This window comes from Chiloscyllium plagiosum, unplaced genomic scaffold (assembly GCF_037043375.1).
Source record: "Chiloscyllium plagiosum isolate Xiang-an unplaced genomic scaffold, Cpla_swu_hap1 HiC_scaffold_35, whole genome shotgun sequence".
Lineage (NCBI taxonomy): Eukaryota > Metazoa > Chordata > Chondrichthyes > Orectolobiformes > Hemiscylliidae > Chiloscyllium > Chiloscyllium plagiosum.
The window spans coordinates 2885548-2909017 of record NW_028270173.1 but is presented as its reverse complement, the minus strand read 5'-3'; the positions used below and the strand labels follow the sequence as shown (position 1 = coordinate 2909017).

Genomic DNA, 23470 nt, shown 5'->3' with positions numbered 1-23470 from the left:
AGTGTATGGTGAGAAAAGATGTTGATTGTTCAGATTAAGTGATCAGAATGTGAGAATGGCAGAACAATGGTGTGTCCAACTGCCAGACTAGAAAGAACAGAAGCAGTGTGGAAGAATATGGTGACAGAAAATGTAATAAGTAAAGCTAAAAGAAAGGGAAAAACTAGGAGTCAATTCACAATGTGAAGGTGTTGAATTCAATATTAAGTGCAGAAGGCTGTTATGTGGCTAGTCTGAAGATGAGAAAATTGTGCTTCACTAATTTAATTGAGTTTCTTGAAGAGGTAATGAAGTGGTTTGATGAGGGCAGAGGGGTGGATATGATCTATATGGACATCAGTAATGCACTCGACAAGGTTCCTCATGGTAGACTGGTTAGCAAGGTTAGGCCACATGAAATACACGTTGGCACAGTGGTTAGCACTGCTGCCTCACAGCGCCAGAGACCCGGGTTCAATTCCCACCTCAGGCAACTGTCTGTGTGGAGTTTGCACATTCTCTGCGTGGGTTTCCTCCTGGTGCTCCGGTTTCCTCCCACAACAAAAAAATGTGCAGGTTAGGTGAATTGGCCATGCTAAATTGCCCATAGTGTTAGGTGAAGGGGTAAATGTAGGGGAATGGATCTGGGTAGGTTGCTCACCAGAGAGTTGGTGTGAACTTGTTGGGCTGAAGGGCCTGTTTCCACACTGAAAGGAAATCTAAATTAGCTAATTGGATACAGAATTGGCTCGAAGGTAGAAGACAGAGGGTGGTGATGGAGAGTTGCTTTTCAGACTGGAGGCCCGAGACCAATAGTGTGCCACAAGAATCAGTACTGGGTCCACTGCTTTCTGTCATTTATACAAATGATTTGGGTGTGAATATAGAGGTATGGTTAGTAAATTTGCAGATGACACTAAAATTAGAGGTGCAGTGGCCAGTGAAGAATCTTACCTCACAGTACAACAGGATTTTGATCAGGTAGGCCAATGGGCTGAGGAATGGTAGGTGGCGTTTAATTTAGATAAATGAAAGGCAAATCAGGGCAGGACTAATACATTTAATGGTAAGGTCCTGAGAGACTTTGGAATGCACTTTCACAGTTCCTTGAAATTGGAGTCATAGAACTTCGAACTTTACAGCGCTCTCAATGTTGCACTGCCCTGTGAAATCAATCTGAAGCCCATCTAACCTACTCTATTCCATTCTTGTCCATATGTCTATCCAATGATCATTTAAATGCCTGTAAAGTTGGCGAATCGACCCTACTATTCTCTGAGTAAAGAAACTATCTCTGACATCGTTCCTGTATCTATCACTCCTCAATTTGAAGCTATGCCCCCTTGTGCTATCCATCACCATCCTTGGAAAAAGGCTCTCACTGTCCACCTGATCTAACCCTCTGATTATCTTATATGTCTCAATTCAGTCTTCTTCTCTCCAATGAAAACAGCATCAAATCCCTCAATCTTTAATCCAAAGACCTTCCCTCCATACAAGGCAACATCCTAGTAAATCTCCTCTGAACCCTTTCCAAAGCTTCCACATCCTTCCTATAATGTGGTGACCAGAACTGCACGCAATAATCCAAATGCGGCCGCACCAGAGCTTTGTACAGCTGCAGCATGACTGGATGGTTCCGAAACTCAATCCCTCTACTATTCAAAGTTACTATGTCTTCTTAACAGCCCTATTAGGATAGTGAAGAAGTTGTTTGATATGTTTACCTTTATTGGTCAGTGCATTGAGTATAGGAATTGGGAGGTCATATTGCGGATATACAGGACATTGGTTCGGCAACCTTTGAAGTATTGCGTGCAATTCTGGTCTCTCTGCTGTAGGAAGAATGTTGTGAAACTTGAAAGAGTTCAGAAAAGATTTGCACGGATGTTGCCAAAGTTGGAGGGTGTGAACTATAGGGAGAGGCTGAATAGATGGGACTATTTTTCCTGGAGTGTTAGAGGCTGAGGGGTGACCTTCTAGAGGTTTATAAAATAATGAGGGGCATGGATAGGGTCAATATGCAAGGTCTTTTCCCTGGGCTCTTAAACTCGATCCCACTGTTAATGAAAGCCAAAACACCATATGCTTTCTTAACAACCCTATCCACTTGGGTGGCAACTTTGAGGGATCTATGTACTTGAACACCAAGATCCATCTGTTCCTCCACACTGCAAAGAATCCTGTCTTTAATCCTATATTTAGCATTCAAGTTCAACCTTCCAAAATGCATCACTTCACATTTATTCAGTTTGAACTCCATCTGCTGTTTCTCAGCCCAGCTCTGCATCCTGTCTATGTCACATTGCAGCCTGCAATAGCCCTCAATACCATCAATGGCATCTCCAACCTTTGTGACATCTGCAAATTTACTAACCCACCCTCAACCTCCTCATCTAAACAAATTGGCTGTAAAGCCCTTCAACCTCAGACTTTCGGAGCCTGTGTTCTCTGAAAGAATAAGCCAAGGACTGCATGATCTTGTTAAAGGAGCAGTTTCGTTCACACCTCCCTCCTTTATAGAAAACCCATCAACATCCAAAGATGCCTTCGTTTTAAAACCCCTTTAAAAAATTGGTTAGTACTCTAAAACACACATATATATTACACTGCCTATAAAGATGCAAACATGCACAACTACATTCCGCCACAATCTGTTGTACTGCCACCAAACACCTTTGTGTCTCATTTGAGTCTCAACAATGTGTTGGCAATCACGTTTTATCGTCATGCCACATGCACAATTTTCAAACATAATGGCTGTAACAACAAGCTCCATCTAAACAGTATGACATTTATGACCTTATATTTCTCCACAAACTTCAATGGGTTATGATTAGTCTATATGATTGTCTCAGATGTGTTACTGTAACATAAACACTGAAATGTTGTAATGCCAACACCAAGCTCAAAGTCTCCTTCTCAACCATTGAATATTTCTGCTGATGAAAGTTCAACTTCCTGGAGAAATGTCTGATAGATCTTTCTAGCTTCTCGCCATCTTCTTGCAAGCACAGCACTGACACCCATGTCACTTGCATCGATATCCACCTTGAATGGCTTTGTGTAATTAAGTGTGGCTAATACTTGGCAGTGGTTAACTCAGCTTTCAGACTGTCAAATGCCTTCTGACAGTCCGCTGTCCACTGAAACATCTTGCCTGTCTTTAGCAGTTCAGTGAGTGGAGCAGCCACACTGCTAAAATTTGGTGTAAGTTTTCAATAAAATCCATTAAATCCCAGGAACCATAGTACTGCTTTTTGTCAATAGTATGGGAAACTTCCCAATTATCTTTGTTTTCGCATCCAGTGGGGTCATTTGTTCGTGTCCAATAACATGGCCCAGGAAAATGACTTAGGCTTTGGCAAATTCACCTTTAGCCAGATTTATCACCAAGCCTGCCTTCTGAAGTCGATCAAACAAGTCTGATAAATGTTGTAAATATTCCTTCCAGTGTGACTAATAATCACCAGATCATCTATATAAGCGACATAGTTAGGTAATCTGGCAATGACCTTATTGGTTATTCTCTGAAATGTGACTGGCGTATTTTTCACGCCAAATGGCATGACTTTAAACTGATATAGTCCACTTGGCATAACCAAAGCCAAAATTGCCTTTGCTCTTTCTGACAAAGATACCTGCCAGTATCCTCTGAGCAAGTCCATCTTAGAAATATAAGTTGCTTGTCCCACCTTCTCAACACAGTCTTCCAAATGTGGAATCAGATATGCATCAGACTTTGTAACTGCACTGACTTTGCGATAGTCCACACATAACTGTTGGGTACCATCTGGTTTTGGCACCATGACTATGGGTGAGCTTCTGTCACTGTAGCTCACTTTGATTATCTTGCCTTGGAGCATGTGTTCAATCTCCTTTAGAACCTGTGCCAGCTTTAGAGGATTATGCCTATAATTGGTTGCTTAATTGGAACAGCATCTCCTATATCTACAAGATGCATAATTAGGTTAGTATTTTCCAGTTTATTTCCACATATCTCCCCATGTGATAGTAATATCTCTTTCAGGTCATTTTGATTTTCCTCAGGAAGGTCATGCAATAATTTATCCCAATTTTTGACAACTTCCTCATTGTCCAATTTAATTTGAGGAATGTCCAATTCAGAATCCTCTGTATTTGGTTCTTCCCTCTGTGTTGTAATCAAGAACACATCCGCCTCTTACTTTCCTTCCCTGTCAAAATACCTTTTGAACATATTCACATGACACACTCTGTGAGATTTCTTTCTGTCTGGAGTTCCTATCAAGTAGTTCACCTCTCTCCATTTCCTTTTAATTCGATAAGGTCCACTAAACCTTATGTTTAAAGGTTCACCAGTCACGGGAAGTAACACTAATACCTTATCCCCAATAGTAAAATTGCAAATATTCGATTTCTTGACTGCCTCCTGTTTCACTGTATGCTGATACTTTTAAATGCTGTCTAGTCAACTCCCCAGTTGTATTTAATTTTTCAGTAAAATTTGACACATCGTCCAAATGTGTGGTCTGTGAATTCTGACTTATCAATTTCCCATTAATCAATTTTAATGGTTCTCTCACTTCATGCCCAAAAGCTAATTCAAATGAACTGAATTTGGTCGTTTCATTTTGTGCATCTCTGATCACAAAAAATATCAAACGGAATTCCCTTATCCCAATTATCTGGATAGTCTTGACTGTAAGCCCTCAGCATGGTATTTAACATCTGATGCCATCTTTCTAGCACTCCATGCGATTCTGGGTGGTATGCAGTAGATTTGAATTGTTGTATTCCTAAACTGTCCATAACTTCCTTTGATATTTTGCTGTGAGTTTGACCCTTGATCTGATTGTATGTTTGTCAGAAATCCGTATCTAGTGAAAACTTTGAGTAATTCCTGGACAATGCTTTTAGCTGTGATATTGTGTAATGGGATGCCTCTGGAAATCTAGTCGATGCATCCATCATTGTTAACAAATACTGATTCCCACTTTTTGTTTGAGGCAGGGGACCTATGCAATCAATTAAGACTCTTGTAAAAGGTTCCTCATATGCAGGAATAGGTATTAAAGGTGCAGGCTTTATTACTGCCTGTGGTTTTCCAATTACCTGACATGTATGACATTTCTGGCAATATTCAACTGCATCCTTGTGCAGTCCAGGGCCAGTAAAAACATTTTGGTATTTTAGCTTGAGTTTTTCTCACTCCTAAATGACCTTCTTGTGGTGGCTCATGCGCCTGTCACAACACCTCCATTCTATAAGCAACCGGCAATACGACTTGTTGAACTTCTGCCCATTTCTCATCTGCGTTAAAATGGAATGGTTTCTATTTCCTCATTAAGACGTCATTTTTAAGGTAATGACATTCAGGCATACATTTGGATTCCTTATCTGTGTATACCTTTTGATACAATTGCCAAATACACACACTGCTGTAAGTAAGTTAATTTATCTGAGCCAAAGATGTCTGCATTGTCATCTATTTGCTCCTGGTTTGTGTCAACCATCTGATCAAACAGGGCCTCTGCTAAGTCCACTTCAACTCTCTTATCCGTACTCTTTGATCTCTCCTGTTTCAGCTGGTGACTTTGTGACCTCGTTACCACAGTCAGGAAAAATTCCAGGATATGTGTCCTGCTGTAGTTGCCTAGGTTTCCACTGGCTTTTCAACTACAGTAGGCAGCACTCCTGTTGGTGAATGAGCTATATAATTAGCAAGGGCAAACTCTATTCCTGGAGCTGCAGGTTTGTCCAGTACACCTGCTACGAGTTCTCCACTCTTCTCTGGACACTCTAATCTCACTTTACATAATTGAGTGCTTCTTGTCTCACCGTGAATTTCCGTTACTAGCACTTTTTCTGGCAATCGTCCTTTACAAGTACATATCTCCTCATATTTCAGAATCACAAACTGAGAACATCCTGTGTTTCTTAATATTTTAACTTCTTTACCTGCTGCTCCTGGCCTATGCGAATAAACTTTACCTTCGCAGATATATGGTTTAAGAAGATCTGGCACTTCCTCCTTAACCAACCTCTGACCAGCTTGTACGTTCTGATGCAGCTTTGTAGCCTCCACTGTGCTTTCTGTTACTACTCCACCAAAATTCACTGGCTTATCCTGTTTTCCTACATCTGGCTTCTCAATGCTTCTCCTAACCCACCAACACTGTGATTTCACGTAGCCTATTTTATTGCAGTGAAAACACCGGAGCTTTTTAACTTCTCTGTCCCCTTCAAGGGTTTCCTTTTTACTCTGTGGGAAGTTATCCTTATAATCTTCATAGATCTATCTTTCCCTTTCCACGTGAGGATTTCTCTTTTCCACAGTTTCTATCCCTCATGGATTGAAATTGATTCTGGAAGCCACACTCTATTTCATGGACCAACGTCATAATCAGCCATTTCAGCTGTTGGTCTTGCCATTTTAACTCTCTGCTCTTCCACATGTGTTCTTCCGACTTCAGGAAGTGAAGTTTTGAACTCCTTCAAAATAATTGTCTCTTTAAGAGCATCATAGGTTTGTTTTTTTTTAATGCTCTTAAACACCAAATAAAATTACTTTGTTTGATCCTGTCAAACTCAATGTAGTTTTGACCAGGGTGCCTCCTTAGATTCCTGAAACGTTTTCTGTCGGCTTCTGGCAGAAGCCCATGTGTACTCAAGATGGCTTCCATCACCTCCTCATATGCCCCAGATCCCTCCTCTGATAGTGATGCGAATACCTCATTAGTTCTACCTACAAGTTTCATTTGGATCAACAAAACCCACATAATCACTGGCCACCGCATTGGTTTAGCTACTTTTTCAGATGAGATAAAAAGGCTTCCACATCTTTGTCAGCAAATCTAGGCAATGCTTGAATATATTTAAACAGTTTCTCACCACGCTTTTGAATACCATAGGTTTGCTCATCTTCACTCTTTTTCACACTAAGCTTATCTTCAGTCTTCATCTCCATCCTTTTAAGCTGACTTTCCTAAGTGCTAATTTCCAAAGTTTAAACTCACTCTCGTTTTCTCTCTGCTTTTAATCATAATTCCTTGTCTTTTGCCTCTAACCCAGTTTGCTTCATTTTCAATTGAATTTTAGTCAAGTCTCAAAATTCTGATGGTGTATTCAGCAAATTTAAATGCTGAGCTACTGCTGTAACTATCTTCTTTCCTCACGGAAGGAGGCAGCTCCAGCTCCAGCTTGTCTGCTAATTCCAGCATCTTGGCCTTAATCACCTTTTGTAAAACCCCCCAAAGTCACTTCCTCCACCCTCGGGAAACTCTTGGTGACTGAAAGAGCAATTGCTATCCCAAGCGGTGTCTAAACCAACCAAATCAACAATTGGACTAAAAGACACTCACACCTACCTACCAATCGCTGCCTTCAAGTCCAACAACTAATCCCAGAAAAAACCCCAGACGAGTTCCCAATCTCATATGGACCAGACCAGACCCCTCAAAACTTTTAAAGAAGGTAGCCCAGACCCAACTTTTATAGTTGTTTTAAGCAGGTGTAAAGTGGGTATAACAAAGAACAAAGAAAGTTACAGCAAAGGAACAGGTCCTTCAGCCCTCCAAGCCTGTGCCGATCCAGATCCTCAATCTAAACCTCTCACCTATTTTCTCAGGGTCTATATCCCTCTGCTCTCTGCCCATTCATGTATCTGTCTAGATCCATATTAAATGACACTGTCGAGCTCTACCACCTCCACTGCCTCTATCACCTCCGCTGGCAATGTGTTCCAGGTACCCACCACCCTCTGTGTGCAGAACTTTCCACGCATATCTCCCCTAAACTTTTCCCTCTTACTTTGAACTCCTGACCCCTCATGATTGAGTCCCCAAAACTGGGAAAAATCTTCCTACTGTCCACCCTGTCTGTACCTCTCATGATTTTATAGATCTCAATCAGGTCCCGCCTCAATTTTCGTCTTTCTAATGAAAATAGTTCTAATCTACTCAACCTCTCTTCGTACCCAGTGCCCGCCATATCAGGCAATATCCTAGTAAACCGCCTCTGTATCCTCTCCACAGCATCCACATACTTTTGGTAATGCGGCGAAAAGAACTGTATTTCAAGTGTGGCCGAACCAAAGTCTTATACAACTGTAATGTGACCTGCCAACTCTTGTACTCAGTACCTCGTCCATTGAAGGAAAGCATGCCATATGCCTTCTTGACTACTCTGACCTGCATTGCCCCCTTCAGGGTACAATGGACCCAATAGCCCAGATCTCACTGTACATCAATTTTCCCCAGGACTTTTCCATTTACTGTATAGCTTGCTGTTCAATTGCATCACCTCGCATTTGCCCAGATTGAACTCCACCTGCCATTTCTCTGCAATCTATCTATATTCTGTTGTATTCTCTGACAGTCCCCTTCACTATCTGATACTTCACCAATCTTAATGTTATCTGCAAACTTGCTAACCAGGCCATTTATACCTTCCTCCAAATCATATATGTAAATCACAACCAACAGTGGTTCCAGCACGAAACCTGTGGAACACCACTGGGTCTCCATTTTGAGAAACTCTCTTCCACTACTACTCTCTGTGTCCTGTTGCCCTGCCAGTTCTCTATCCATCTGGCTAGTACACCCTGGACCCCATGCAACTTCACCTCCGTCAGCCTACTATGGAGAACCTTATCAAACGCCTTACTGAAGTCCATGCATATGACATCTACAGCCCTTCCTCATCAATCAACTTTGTCACTTCCTCAACGAATTCTATTAAGTTGGTAAGACATGACCTTCTCCGCACAAAACTATGCTGCCTATCACTGATAAGCCTATTGTCTTCCAAATGTAAATGGATCCTATCCCTCAGTATCTTCTCCAGCAGCTTCCCTACCATTGACGTCAGGCTCACCGGTCTATAATTACCTGGATGATCTCAAACAAGGGGACAAGATTAACAATTCTCCAGTCCTCCGTGACCTCACCCGTGTTCAAGGATGCTGCAAGGATATCTGTTGAGGCCCCAGCTATTTCCTCTCTCGCTTTACTCAGTAACCCAGGATAGATCCCATCTGGACATGGGGACTTGTCTACCTTAATGCCTTTTAGAATATCCAATTCTTCCTCCCTCCTTATGCTGACTTGACCTAGAGTAATCAAACATCTATCCCTAACATCAATATCCATCATGTCCCTGTCTTCGGTGAATATTGATGCAATGTACTCATTAAGAATCTCACCCATTTTCTCTGACTCCATGCATAACCTTCCTCCTTTGTGCTTGTGTGGGCCGAACCTTTCTCCAGTTACTCTCTTATCCTTTATATACAAATTAAAGGCTTTGGGATTTTCTTTAATGCTGTTGGCTAAAGATATTGCATGATCCCTTTCAGCCCTCTTAATTCCTCATTTCAGATTGGCCCTACATTCCTGATATTCTTCTAAAGCTTTATAAGACCATAAGATATAGGAGCGGAAGTAAGGCCATTCGGCCCATCGAGTCCACTCCGCCATTCAATCATGGGCATTTCAACTCCACTTATCCGCATTCTCCCCGTAGCCCTTAATTCCTTGTGACATCAAGAATTTATCAATCTCTGCCTGGAAGACATTTAGCGTCCCAGCCTCCACTGCACTCTGTGGCAATGAATTCCACAGGCCCACCACTCTCTGGCTGAAGAAATGTCTCCGCATTTCTGTTCTGAATTTACTCCCTCTAATTCTAAGGCTGTGTCCACGGGTCCTAGTCTCCTCACCTAATGGAAACAATTTCCTAGCGTCCACCCTCTCCAAGCCATGTATTATCTTGTAAGTTTCTATTAGATCTCCCCTTAATCTTCTAAACTCCAATGAATACAATCCCAGGATCCTCAGCCGTTCCTCATATGTTAGACCTACCATTCCAGGGATCATCCGTGTGAATCTCCACTGGACACGCTCCAGTGCCAGTATGTCCTTCCTGAGGTGTGGGGACCAAAACTGGACATAGTACTCCAAATGGGGCCTAACCAGAGCCTTATAAAGTCTCAGCAGCACAACAGTGCTTTTATATTCCAACCCTCGAGATAATTGACAACATTGCATTCGCTTTCTTAATCACGGACTCAACCTGCATGTTTACCTTTAGAGAATCCTCAACTAGCACTCCCAGATCCCTCTGTAGTTTGGCTTTACGAATTTTCTCACCGTTTAGAAAGTAGTCCATGCTTGTATTCTTTTTTCCAAAGTGCAAGACCTCGCATTTGTTTGTCTTTAGTCACCTAGACCTTATTCATGCTTCCTTTTTCCTCTGAGCTAGTCTCACAATTTCACCTGTCACTCATGCTTCCCTAATGTTGCCATTTCTGTCCGTCATTTTCACAGGGACATGTCTGTTCTGCACTCTAATCAACCTCTCTTTAAAAACCTTCCACATATCAAATGTGGATCTTACCTTCAAATAGCTGCTCCCAATCCGCATTCCCCTGCTCCTGCCAAATTTTGGTATTGTTGGCCTTCCCCCAATTTTAGCATTCTTCATTTAGGACCACTCTTGTCTTTGTCAATGAGTCTCCTAAAACTTACGAAATTGTGATCACTATTCCCAAAGTAATCCCCTACTGAAACTTAAAGCACCTGGCAGGGCTTATTCTCCAACATCAGGTCCAGTATGGCTCCTTCCCGAGTTGGACTATTTTCATACTGCTCTGGAAAACCCTCCTGGATGCTCCTTATAAATTCTGCTCCATCGAGACCTTTCACACTAAGTGACTCCCAGTCAATGTTGGGAAAACTAAAATCTCATTTCCCCATCACCCTGTTGCTTCTACATCTTTCCATAGTTTGTTTACATATTTGTACCTCTATCTCACACTTGCTTTTGGGAGGCCTGTAATACAGCCCCAACCTTGTTACCGCACCCTTCCTATTTCTGAGGTCTGTCCATCTTGCCTCACTGCTCGAGTCTTCCATAGTACCTTCCTTCAGCACAGCTGTGATATCCTTTCTGACCAGTAATACAACTCCTCCACCCCTTTTACCTTCCTCTCTATCCCGCCTGAAGCATCGATATCCTGGGATATTTAGTTGCCAATTATGCCTTTCCTTCAGCCAAGTCTCAGTAATAGCAATAACATCATACTCTCAGATACTAATCCAAGCTCTTAGTTCATCTGCCTTACCTACTAAACTTTTTGCATTAGTACAAATGCATCTCAGACCACCAGTCCCTCAGCGTTCATCATGTATTGCCTGCCCCTATTCCCCTTATTCATGCTTACGTCATTCTCTAGTTTTTTGCAGGCTTTAGTTACTACCTCTTTACTGTCCACTAACCTCTCATTTGGTTTCCATCCCTCTAACGCATTTGTTTAAACCATCCCCAACAGCATTAGCAAAAGCACCCTCAAGGACATTGGTTCCTGACCGGCCCAGGTGTAGACTGTCCAGTTTGTAATAGTCCCATCTCCCCCAGAACCGATCCCAATGTCCCAAAAATCTGAACCCTTCCCTCCTGCACCATCTCTCAAGCCACACATTCATTCTGCATATTCTTTCATTTCAACTCTGACGAGCACGTGGCATTGGTAGCAATCCTGAGATTACTACCTCTGAGGTCCTACTCATTAACTCAGCACCTAACTCCCTAAATTCTACTTGTTGGCCCTTATCCTGTTGTATACCTATATCATTGGTACCTTTATGCACCACAACAGGCTGTTCACTCTCTCTATTCAGAATGTTCTGCAGCCAATCTGAGGCATCCCTGACCCATGCTTCAAGGAGGCAACATACCATTCACGAGTCTCGTTTTCGACCACAGAGCCAACTATCTACTCCCCTTCCAATTGAATCCCCTATGACTATAGCCCTTCCATTGTTTTGCCCCACCCCTTTCTGAACAGCAGAGCCAGCCACATTGCCATGAACCTGGTTACTGTTGCCTTCCCCAAGTGAGCCATCTCCCTCAACAGGTAGTCCTGATTTGAAGATGACTGCAGAGGACACCTGCACTGCCTTCCTGCTCTTTCTCTGCCTTTTGGTCATTCATTCTCTTTCTCCCTCTGCAACCCTAATCTGCGATGTGACCAATTCACTATACTTGCTCTCCACGACCCCCTCAGCATCGCGTCTGCTCCAAAGTGAGAATCCATCCGCAGCTGCAGAGCTGTCATGCAGTCTAACAAGAGCTGCAGCTGGACACACTTCCTGCACGTGAAGGAGTCAGCTGTGTCCCTGAAATCCCACATAGAGTAAGAGGAGCATAACATGGTTCACAGATCTCCTGCCATTTTTAATCTGAAGCTTAACTTAGTCTTAACTTAGATAAATGAAAAAGGAAAGAAATGGAAGAGTTCCAGGAGAGAATCAGCTGGTCAAACCACTTAGTGTTAAAACAATTTATTTACAAGATTACTGAATGAAACACCAAGAACAGTAAACTGAATACCAAATAACTTATCCAATCCATAAACCCAACAGATCATTCCACTTAAGGATGCTGTTCCAATCCCCATAAACACCCCTTGGCACAAAAGGTAAAATCAAACACAAATGTTTTCAGGATAGAAGTCAGAGAGAGAGAAAACCAGCTGGGACCCGGTTCCAGAAGCCTTCATTCACACACACACTGCTACAAAGAAACCAAATCAGAGAAAAACTGAGCTGGGAGAACTGGCAAGTTTTTTTTTAACTTGAAAGCCTTCTACCTGATGCAGTATCTGTTTTCTGTAAACCAAGTGGCCTTAAAACCCTTCAACCCCCAGACTTTCAGAGCCTGTGTTGTTTACAACCTCTGAAAAAAACGCCAAGGACTGCATAACCTTGTTAAAGGAGCAGCTTCATCACAACGCTCATTCTTCTCAACTCCATTGAACTTAGGCCCAATCAAACAAACCTCTCATCAAAGGACAAACCTGCCATCCCAGGAATTGATGTAGTGAACATTTGCATCTCTCCTTTTAGTGTATCTTTACTTAAGTAAGGAGACTAAAACCGCATATTCCACTGCAGGCATGGTCTCTTCAAGATCATGTACAGCTGCAAGAAGGCTTCCTTGCTCCTGTACTCAAAATACATACAGCTCAAAATGTTCGTGTCTTGTCAGTCCATTTCGGATTCTGTCAGAGCAAGTGTTTATCTGGTTTTAGGAATGTGATGGGGACAGGGTCAGGATCTGTGCTGTCTCAACAGCAGTTCCTGAGACCTGTCCAGTCTGTGCTGGTGTTTCTTCAATGATTCTCTCGAACGTATTTTCTCTCTGTTCCAGGAAAAGTCATTAATGCTGCTGCAGGAAGTGATGTTAAATTCCCAGGACCAGATAATCCCCAAAACTATAGAAGAGTAGTTTGGGTTTTCTCTGACCACATACGTTCAGACATTGTAGTGTTTACCAAAGATTCTAAAACCAATGTTGAAGTCAGAAAGAAGTACAAAAATCGAATTCAGTATGAAGCACTAGACTTCTCCTTTGTACTGCAGAATGTACAGGAACCTGACAGCGGTATCTACAATTTAATTAGCCGTCGATTTGCTCGCGTCATAAATGAAGTGACACTCCACGTGTTCAGTAAGCACAGTCATATTGCCTATTTGATTATGTTTCTTGAATTAAATAAGATTTGTCTCTTTTTACTTTATCTGTTCTGAAGTAATTTGCTGCACAGAGGGATAGAAGTCTAACTGAGAGATATTCTTTACCTGCTGCATAAATACCACCAGCAGCAACCCTTCACTTGCACTCTCCATGCTCAGGTTTCTTATCCCATATCCAGTATTGGATTAGCATAAGTTTCCTTGAATTAAACATTGGGAAGACTGAAGTTATTGTCTTCAGCCCCGTCATAAACTCTACTCCCTTATCACGCACTCTATCCATCTCCCTGGGAAACATTCCACCTTTGATCTCAGCAGAAACATCCTAAGATATAAAATGGCCTTTGGTTCTACTAAATTCCTCAGGACCTTACCCTTATAATTGCAATTATTTTAAGCAATTGCTGTCATGGTATCATAATCACTGAATCCCCCACTGTCAACATGCTTGGGGGTTACCATTGAGCAGGAACTCAACTGGACTCACCACATAAACACAGTGGTTACAAGAGCAGGTCAGAGACTAGGGATACTGCAGTAACTCACCACCTGACACCACAAAGTCTATCCACCATCCTCAAGGCACAAGTCAGGAGTGTGATGGAATACTCTCCATTTACCTGGATGGGTGCAGCTCGAACAACACTCAAGAAGCTTGACACTATCCAGGACAAAGTAACCTGCTTAATTGGCACCACATCTACAATCCCTCCACAACCGGTGCTCAGTAGCAGCAGCGTGTACTATCTATAAGATGCACTGCAGAAATTCATCAAAAATCCTTAGATAGCACCTTCCAAAACCTCCAGATGAAAGTGGGTACTGCAGATGCTGGAGATTAGAGTCAAGACTAGAGTACTGCTGGAAAAGCACAGCAGGTTGGGCAGCATCCGAGGAGCAGGGAAATTGGTGTTTCGAGCAATGAAGCTAGGAGCCTTGGGTGTGGAGAGATAAATGGGAGGAGGTAGGGCTGAGGAGAAGGTAGCTGAGAGTTCAATAGGTGGATGGAGATGGGGGTAAAGGTGATAGGTTGGAGAGGAGAGGAAACCTTCCTCTCCAACCTATCTCTTTTACCCCCATCTCCATCCACCTATTGCACTCTCAGCTACCTTCTGCCCACCCCCACCCCTCCCATTTATCTCTCCATCCCGGAGGCTCTCAGCCTCATACCTTATGAAGGGCTTTTGCCCGAGATGTCGATTTTCCTGCTCCGCGGATGTTGCCTCACATGCTGTGCTTTTCCAGCAGTACTCTAATCTTGACCCTTCCAAACCCACGACCACTTCCATCTAGAAGGACAAGGGCAGCAGGTATTTGGGAACAACAACACCTGCAAGTTCCCCTCCAAGCCACTCACAACCTTGACTTGGAAATATACCACTGTGTCTTCACAGTCGTTGAGTCAAAATCCTGGAATTCCCTCCCTTCTGGCATTGTGGGTCAATTCACAGCAAGTGTATTGCAGCAATTCAAGAAGGTAGCTCACCACTACCTTCTCAAGGGCAAATATGGATGTGTTATTAATACTGCCAGCCAGTGACACCCAAGTCCCACAAATGAATTAAAAAAAGCTCCTCTCACCCTTTCAGCTCCTGATTTATCAGTTCTTGATGTGATATTTTTTGTGTCTCGATAGTGAATGCCTGTTGCCAGAATGAGTTTTAACCACACACTGGCACCTTCAATAAGACCATCAATTACCATCTCAGTAACATCAACTGACTTTCATCTTGCCTCAGCTCATCCCATCCATGTTCTGTTAGCTCCATGTCTGGCTATTCCAACTCACTCCTGACCAACTTCCCTAATTCACCCTCTGGAAACAAGGTCATCTCAAACTCTGCTGTCCATGTCCCTGCATTCATTCAACACCATTGCCTCCTCAATTTTAAAATTCTTATCTTTGTTTTCAAATCACTCTGTGGCTTTGATATTTCCTATCTCTGCAAGCTCCTCCATCCCTGCATCCCTTTGCAATATCTACAAACCGCTAATTCTGCCCTCTCGTCAATCCCTCAATTTTATTGTTGCATCATTGATGGCCATGCCTTAAGCTATCTGGAATTCCTTCTCTACTCCTCTCCACCTCCCCCTCACTTTCCTCCGACAAGAACATCTTATAACTATCCACTTTGAACAAGCTTTCGCTCATCCATCCAAACATCTCCTCATGCAGTTTGTTCTGATGTTATGTTTGATGTCTCTGTGAAATGCCTTGAGATATTTTATTATGTTAAAGATGTTACATGAGTATAAGTTGTTGTTGTGCACCATGAGTACTGGGTGGCTGTTCACCACAGTCAGCATCACTTCCCAGCACAATCACGTGTTAGTCTTCACTGTCAATATTCTGGCGATTATCATTGACCAATTGGACTCACCATATAAACACAGTGGCTACAGGAGCAGGTCAGACTCTAAGAACACTGCGACGAGTAACTCACCTCTTGACTCCCCAAAACTTGTCCACCATTTACAAGACTTAAGCCAGGAGTGTGATGAAATATTGCCCACTTGCCTGGATGGCTCCAACAACACCCAAGAAGCTTGACACCATCCATAACAAAGCAGCGTGCTTAATTGGCACCACATCCACAAGCGTCCACTCCTTCCATTCCTGACACTCAGTAACAGTAGTGTGTACTATCTACAAGATGCACTGCAGAAATTCATCAAACTTTGCAGACAGTACCTTTCAAACCCACAACCACTTCCATTTAGAAGGACAAGGGCAGCAGATACATGGGAACACTACTACCTTCAAGTTCCCTTCCAAGCCACTCTCCATCCTGACTTGGAAATTTATTGCCATTTCTTCAATGTTGCTGGGTCAAAATCCTGGAATTCCCTCCCTAAGAGCATTGTGGATCTCCTATAGCAAATGGACTGGAGCAGTTCAAAAAGGCAGCTCACCACCACCTTCTCAAAGGCAGCGAGGGATGGGCAATAAATGCTGGGCATTTATCTGACAAAATGAGTTAAAAAACTGTTGCAGCAATCCTGGAGGTTTCCCATTTTCTCAATGGAGTGCTTTGAGGAAATCTAGAGATATTCATGTCCCCTCTACAATTTCCTCTATCGCACATTCCCTGTCTTACTTATTCCTGTCTCTCCCTCTCTTACCGATTCTGTTTTCCACTTGATATTTTCCTGTATCCTTCCAGCCTCTCACACTTATTTTTCCCTCTTCCTTTCTCCATCTCATTGTATCTCCCTTTCCCTCTCTCCATCTATAGCTCTCCTCACAACTTCTGCTTTACTCTACCATTCTCTCACTTCTCACAGAAGGAAATACTGGGTCAAAATTCTTCACTCAGGGATGAAGCGAGGTGTTGGTTGTGTTCCTTTTCTTTATATGGTCAACTTCAGCTTTTCTCCACTTTACTGCTGCTCGGTGTGGTGCTAGTACAGAGACTGGGCTGAGACTATTCGATAGAAGTTGATTTATACAGCCCTTAGTGGCCTATTATTGAAGCAGTATGAACTCCTGGACAGAGTGCGAGACTATAGCTGACACAAACAATGTCTCTGAAAGGCCAACTTTGAATTTGTTCTCTCTCATCCTGAGCCAGAACAGTGGCTCCCTAAGTGTAGGAATGGGATGCTATAATTGTGTCATTGATATTCAGAATTGAGAACCAATTAGCTCTGTTTTAAACTACTGGCTATTGAGTCTTCCACATTTGCAGCTCCTGCTCATATTTCATGAAGCACCTCCTGCCTTCTCCTCAAAACCACTTGATAGAACTCACAATCCACTTATCGTAACACAAATCAAAACATAATAAACAACAGAAAGCTAAAATAAAAACCCCAAATATCCACCAGGTTGGTCGCATGTGTACAGAGAGAAACACCTTTCAAGTCCATGACTTTTTCTGAGACCTCACTTTTTTTAGATTAGATTACCTACAGTATACAAACAGGCCCTTTGGCCCAACAAGTCCACACCAACTCTCTGAAGAGTAACCCACCCAGACCCATTCCTGTACCCTATATTTACCCCTGACTAATACATTTAACACTATGGACAATTTAGGATGGCCAATTTACCTGACCTACATATGTTTGGATTATGGGAGGAAACCCACGCAGACACAGGGAGAATGTGGAAACTCCACACAGACAGTTGCCTGCAGCTGGAATCAAACCTAGGTCCTTGTCACTGTGAGGCAGCAGTGCTAACCACTGAGCCACCGTGCCACCCCACTTGAGTGTTTCCTTCCAGAATTAGTGTTCACATATGAAAGACAAATGTAGCATTCCCAGCCATTACACATTTCAGCATGAATCACTAACAGGTTCAAACCCAAGCTTCCAGCAGCTCCCAGTGATTTCAGGGCACAGACTATTCAGACTGGATCAGTTCAGACCAGTGTACTGAACAGAGACCTGCAGATCTCCACAAGGTTAGATATGTGTCTCATCCAGATCTCTCTGTGCCCAATAGCTAGAGTTTAATTTCCAATTCCAGGTTGGCACAGTGGCTGAGAGTTAGCATGGTGGTTAGCACTATTGCCTCACAGCACCAGGGACCTGGGTTCAATTCCCGCCTTGGAAAAACTGTGTTGAATTTGCACATTCTCCCCGTGTCTGCATAGGTTTCTTCCCACAATCCAAAGATATGCAGGTCAGGTGAATTGGCCATGCTAAATTGTCCGTAGTGTAGGTGCATTAGTCAAGGATAAATATAGGGTCGGGGAATGGATTTGGGTGGGTTACTGCTTGGAGGGCTGGTGTGGACTTGTTGAGCCGAAGGGCCTGTTTCCATACTGTAGGGAATCTAATCTGATTTGCAAATGATAGCTGAAGGATTTGCAGGGTTCCAATCTCAGCTCCATCAACATGCGTTTGCCACATACCTTATTGTGTCCATTTTCAACAGTGACCATTTTCATGGTTCCCTGAAGTGGTTTGTGTCTTGTGAGTGGATTTGGTTGGAGACTTGCTGATTGCAATTGTGTCTTTACACCACATTGTTCTCCAGGAATTAGCTTCTGACCCAGACTATGACTGTGGAAGGACCATGTGAGTTAGCACTCACTCCTGAGTATTAAAATTCTGTTTCATCTCTTTCCAGAACAGCTTGATGAACCTGACATATCCAGCAATTCCAGCCTGGAAGACAGTATTATTGCATTAACCTGTATATTATCAGGGAACATCCAGTCTGTCAGATGGCTTGCAATAACAGGAGGTGCTTCTAATACCCGATACACATTGATCAATAATAACACAACTTTGGTCATCAAAAACGCACAGAAATCAGATTCTGGCATATACGGTTGTTTCATACAAAACCCGTTCAGTGAATCCAGCGCCTTTTATGAGCTGACAGTCAAATGTGAGTATGTCAAGCTTTTCTCTCTATTGTGGAAAGGTGTCACTTTCTTGTAATGCACTGTTTTTATATCAGAATTGAAAAATGGAATGATTTCTCCAAAAGCGTATGTAATTCAGCATGAGTCCTAAGTAGACAAAAAGCTGGAAGTACACAGCAAGCCAGGAGGTGGCGAAGTCAGTATTTCTGCTATTAACCCTTCTTCAGGACGAGATGTGGGTGTAGGGGGAGCGACAGATAAAGGCAGTGTGGGGGAGGGATGTGGGGAGAGTGAGGTAGCGGAATGGTGAGGTAGTGATAGATGGACACAGATGGTGGGTACACGCTGGTCGGTTGATGGGAGGGATGGATCCTGTTGATCACTGGAAGGGAAGGTTGATAGATGGAATAGAAAAGAGGAGTTGTGGCTGGAAAGAGAGCTGGGGGATGGGTGGTAATGTTATTTGAATTTAGAGAACTTAGTGTTAAATCCTTTAGGTTGTAAGCTGCCCAGGCGGAAGATAAGGTGTTGTTCGTCCGACCTGCAGAGGAGGAGACCAAGGATGAACATGTTGGATGGGGAGTCAGAGGGAGAATTGAAATGGGCAGTGACCGGGAGGTTAGGTTAGCCATTTCAGACCAGGCAAAGATGCTCGGCGAAACAGTCACCTAGTCTACATTTGGTCTCACTGATGTAGGAAGCGAGGAGATGCTGGAGATCAAAGTCGAAGAGTGTGGTGCTGGAAAAGGTGTGATGCTGCCGTTCAGGCAGGACCTGAGGAGCAGGTTAGGGTTAGGACTCCTCGGATGCTGTGCCTTTCCAGCACCCCACTCTTCGACCAATGTAGAGAAGACCACATTGGAAACACCGGATGTAGTAGACAAAGTTGGAGGAGATGCAGGTGAACCTTTGTCTCACCTGGAAGGACTGTTTAGAGCCCTGGATAGAGTTCAGGGTGTTGGTGTACAGACAGTTGTTGCATCTTTTTTGGTTATGCGGAGTGAGTGGAGCACTACTGCACATTCAGAGGGGTGAGTGTGGAGCCGGGAAAGGAGGAGATGCAGTGAGGGCTGTCTGGATGACAGAGGGGGGAAGAAAGTGTTGTTTGAAATAGTAGGACACCTGGGATGCTTTGCAGTGGCATGTCTCCCTGTCAGAGCAGAAGTGATTGAGGCAGAGGAATTGCGCTCCACTGCACTCTCTCCACACCAATCCCTGCTTCACTATTAAACTTGTGAGGCGATGGTAGTCCAGAGGACAGACCTCACTGTTGCAGACGCCGAACGCCAGCTCTCCAACACCTTGACCATGGCTGCACCATCGCCCATCAAGCCACCACCTCCCACACTGTCCATGGTCTCATCGCCTTCAGTGAGCTGTCCTCCACTGCCTCCAACCTCACAGTTCCCCAGCCCCAACTGCCCAGTTCTACCTGCTCCCCAAGATCCACAAGCCCAACTTCCCCAGCTGACCCATTGTCTCCGCACGTTCCTGCCACACCAAACTAATTTCTTCCTATCTCAACTCCATTTCCTCTCCATTGGTCCAGGCATTTGGCACCTATATCCAGGATGCAAATCATGCCTTCCACCTCTTCGGAACATTTCCAGTTCCCTGGCCCCAGCACTTCATCTTCGGAATGATGGCTTGCAGGCCCTCAATTATTTCCTCTCCAACAGACCCATCTAGTTCCACCCCCACTTATACCCTCCTCCACCTCACTGAAGTAGTCCTCACCCTCAATAACTTTTCTTTCAATTCTTCTCACTTTCTCTAAATCCGGAGGGTGGCCATGGGCATCTGCCTCTTTGTCAGTTATATTGAGCAGTCTGTCTTCAGTACATACACCTGTACTGTCCCAACTCTTCCTCCATTACATTGATTACTGCATTGATTACTGCATTACATTGATTACATGCATTACTGCATGGGTGACTTTAACTTCCCAAATATTGATTGGAACTTTCTTAGTTCAAATAGTTTAGATGGAGCAGTTTTTGTCAGATGTGTCCAGGAAGGGTTCATGATTCAATGTGTAGAAAGACTGACTCGAGGGGAGGCCAAATTGGATTTGGTGCTTGGCGACGAACCATGTCAGGTTTCAGATCACTTGGTGGGAGAGCATTTCGATGGTAGTGATCACAACTCCTTAACCTTTACTATATTCACAGAGAGGGATAGGAGCACATGGTGTGAGGAAGGTATTTAATTGAGGGAGGGAGAATTGCAATGCTATTAGGGCAGTAACTGAGGTGCCTCAATTGGGAACAGATATTCTCAGGGAAAAGTACACAGAACATAGAACATAGAACATAGAAGAATACAGCGCAGTACAGGCCCTTGGGCCCTCGATGTTGCGCCGATCCAAGCCCACCTAAACTACACTAACCCACTATCCTCCATATACCTATCCAATGCCCTCTTAAATGCCCATAAAGAGGGAGAGTCCACCACTGTTACTGGCAGGGCATTCCATGAACTAACGACTCGCTGAGTGAAGAACCTACCCCTAACATCAGTCCTATATCTACCCCCCCTTAATTTAAAGCTATGCCCCCTTGTAATACCCGACTCAATACGCGGGAAAAGGTTCATACTGTCGACCCTATCTAACCCCCTAATCATCTTGTACACCTCAATCAAGTCACCCCTAAACCTTCTTTTCTCTAGTGAAAACAGCCCCAAGTGCCTCAGTCTTTCCTCATACGATTTTCCTTTCATACCAGGCAACATCCTGGTAAACCTCCTCTGCACCCGTTCCAATGCCTCCACATCCTTCCTATAGTATGGCGACCAAAACTGCACACAATATTCCAGATGCGGCCGTACCAGAGTCTTATACAACTGCATCATGACCTCAGGACTCCGGAACTCAATTCCTCTACCAATAAAAGCCAGTACGCCATATGCCTTCCTCACCGCACTATTTACCTGGGTGGCAACTTTCAGAGATCTGTGTACATAGACACCAAGATCCCTCTGCTCATCCACACTACCAAGTATCCGGCCATTAGCCCAGTACCCCATCTTTTTGTTATTCTTCCCAAAGTGAATCACCTCGCACTTAGCTACATTGAATTCCATCTGCCACCTTTCTGCCCAGCTCTGCAGCTTCTCTATATCCTGCTGTAACCTGCCACATGCTTCCTCACTGTCAACAACTCCTCCGACTTTCGTGTCATCCGCAAACTTGCTCACCCAACCTTCTAACCCCTCTTCCAGGTCATTTATAAAAATGACAAACAGCAATGGTCCCAAAACAGATCCTTGCGGAACACCGCTAGTGACGGCACTCCATGAAGAAACTTTGCCATCAACTACTACCCTCTGTCTTCTTCCATCCAGCCAATTCCTAATCCAAACCTCCAACTCACCCTCAATGCCATATCTCCGTATTTTCTGCAGTAGCCTACCATGGGGAACCTTATCGAACGCCTTACTAAAATCCATATATACCACATCTACCGCTTTCCCCTCATCAACCTCCTTCGTCACCTTTTCAAAGAATTCAATAAGGTTTGTGAGGCACGACTTGCCCTTCACAAAACCATGCTGACTATCCTTGATCACATTATTCCTATCTAGATGTGCATAAATCCTATCCCTTACAATTCTCTCTAAGACTTTGCCCACAACAGAAGTGAGACTCACCGGCCTATAGTTACTAGGGCTATCCCTACTCCCCTTTTTGAACAAGGGAACCACATTTGCTATCCTCCAGTCTTCTGGGACTACTCCTGTAGACAAAGAGGACATAAAAATCAAGGCCAATGGCTCTGCAATCTCCTCCCTTGCTTCCCAGAGAATCCTAGGATAAATGCCATCAGGCCCAGGGGACTTATCTATTTTCACCTTTTCCAGGATTTCCAACACCTCTTCTCTACATACCTCAAAGCCATCCATTCTACTTATTTGTGCCTCAGTATTCTCATCGACAACAATGCCCTGTTCCTGAGTGAATACTGAAGAAAAGTATTCATTCAGTGTCTCCCCAATCTCTTCCGCCTCCACACGCAACTTCCCCCTACTATCCTTGACTGGACCTATTCCTACCCTAGTCATTCTTTTATTCCTAACATACCTATAGAAAGCCTTAGGGTTTTCCCTAATCCTATCTACTAAGGACCTTTCGTGTCCCCTCCTTGCTGCTTTTAGCTCTCTCTTCAGGTCCTTCCTGGCTACCCTATAACTCTCTATCGCCCCAATTGAACCTTCACGTCTCATCTTGAGATAGGCCGCCCTCTTCCATTTAACAAGGGATTCCAATTCCTTATTAAACCACGGCTCCCTCGCACGACCCTTTCCTACCTGCCTGACAGGTACATAATCATCAAGGACACTCAATAGTTGCCCCTTGAACAAGTTCCACATATCATTTACACTCTTGCCTTGGAGTCTACTTTTCCAAGCCACACATCCTAAGTCATGCCTCACCGCGTCATAATTTCCCTTACCCCAGCTATAATTCTTGCCCTGTAGTACACACTTATCCCTCTCCATCACGAGTGTAAAAATCACCGAATTATGGTCACTATCCCCAAAGTGCTCACCTACCTCTAATTCTAACACCTGGCCTGGTTCGTTACCCAGAACCAAATCCAGTATGGCCTCACCTCTTGTTGGCCTGTCTACATATTGTGTCAGGAAACTCTC

General features: G+C 43.7%; 1 protein-coding gene across 6 annotated transcripts in view; it reads left to right on the top strand.

The window, feature by feature from the left end:
- The window catches only part of LOC122541479 (cell adhesion molecule CEACAM6-like), a 166308-nt gene that overhangs the window by 38862 nt on the left and 103976 nt on the right, over positions 1-23470 (top strand). For all 6 annotated transcript variants that reach the window (XM_087979107.1, XM_087979106.1, XM_087979109.1 and 3 more), the window contains exons 3-4: positions 13171-13470; positions 18577-18840. In XM_087979107.1, the coding sequence (XP_087835233.1) occupies positions 13171-13470; positions 18577-18840 (564 nt within the window). The remainder of the gene's footprint in view (positions 1-13170; positions 13471-18576; positions 18841-23470) is intronic.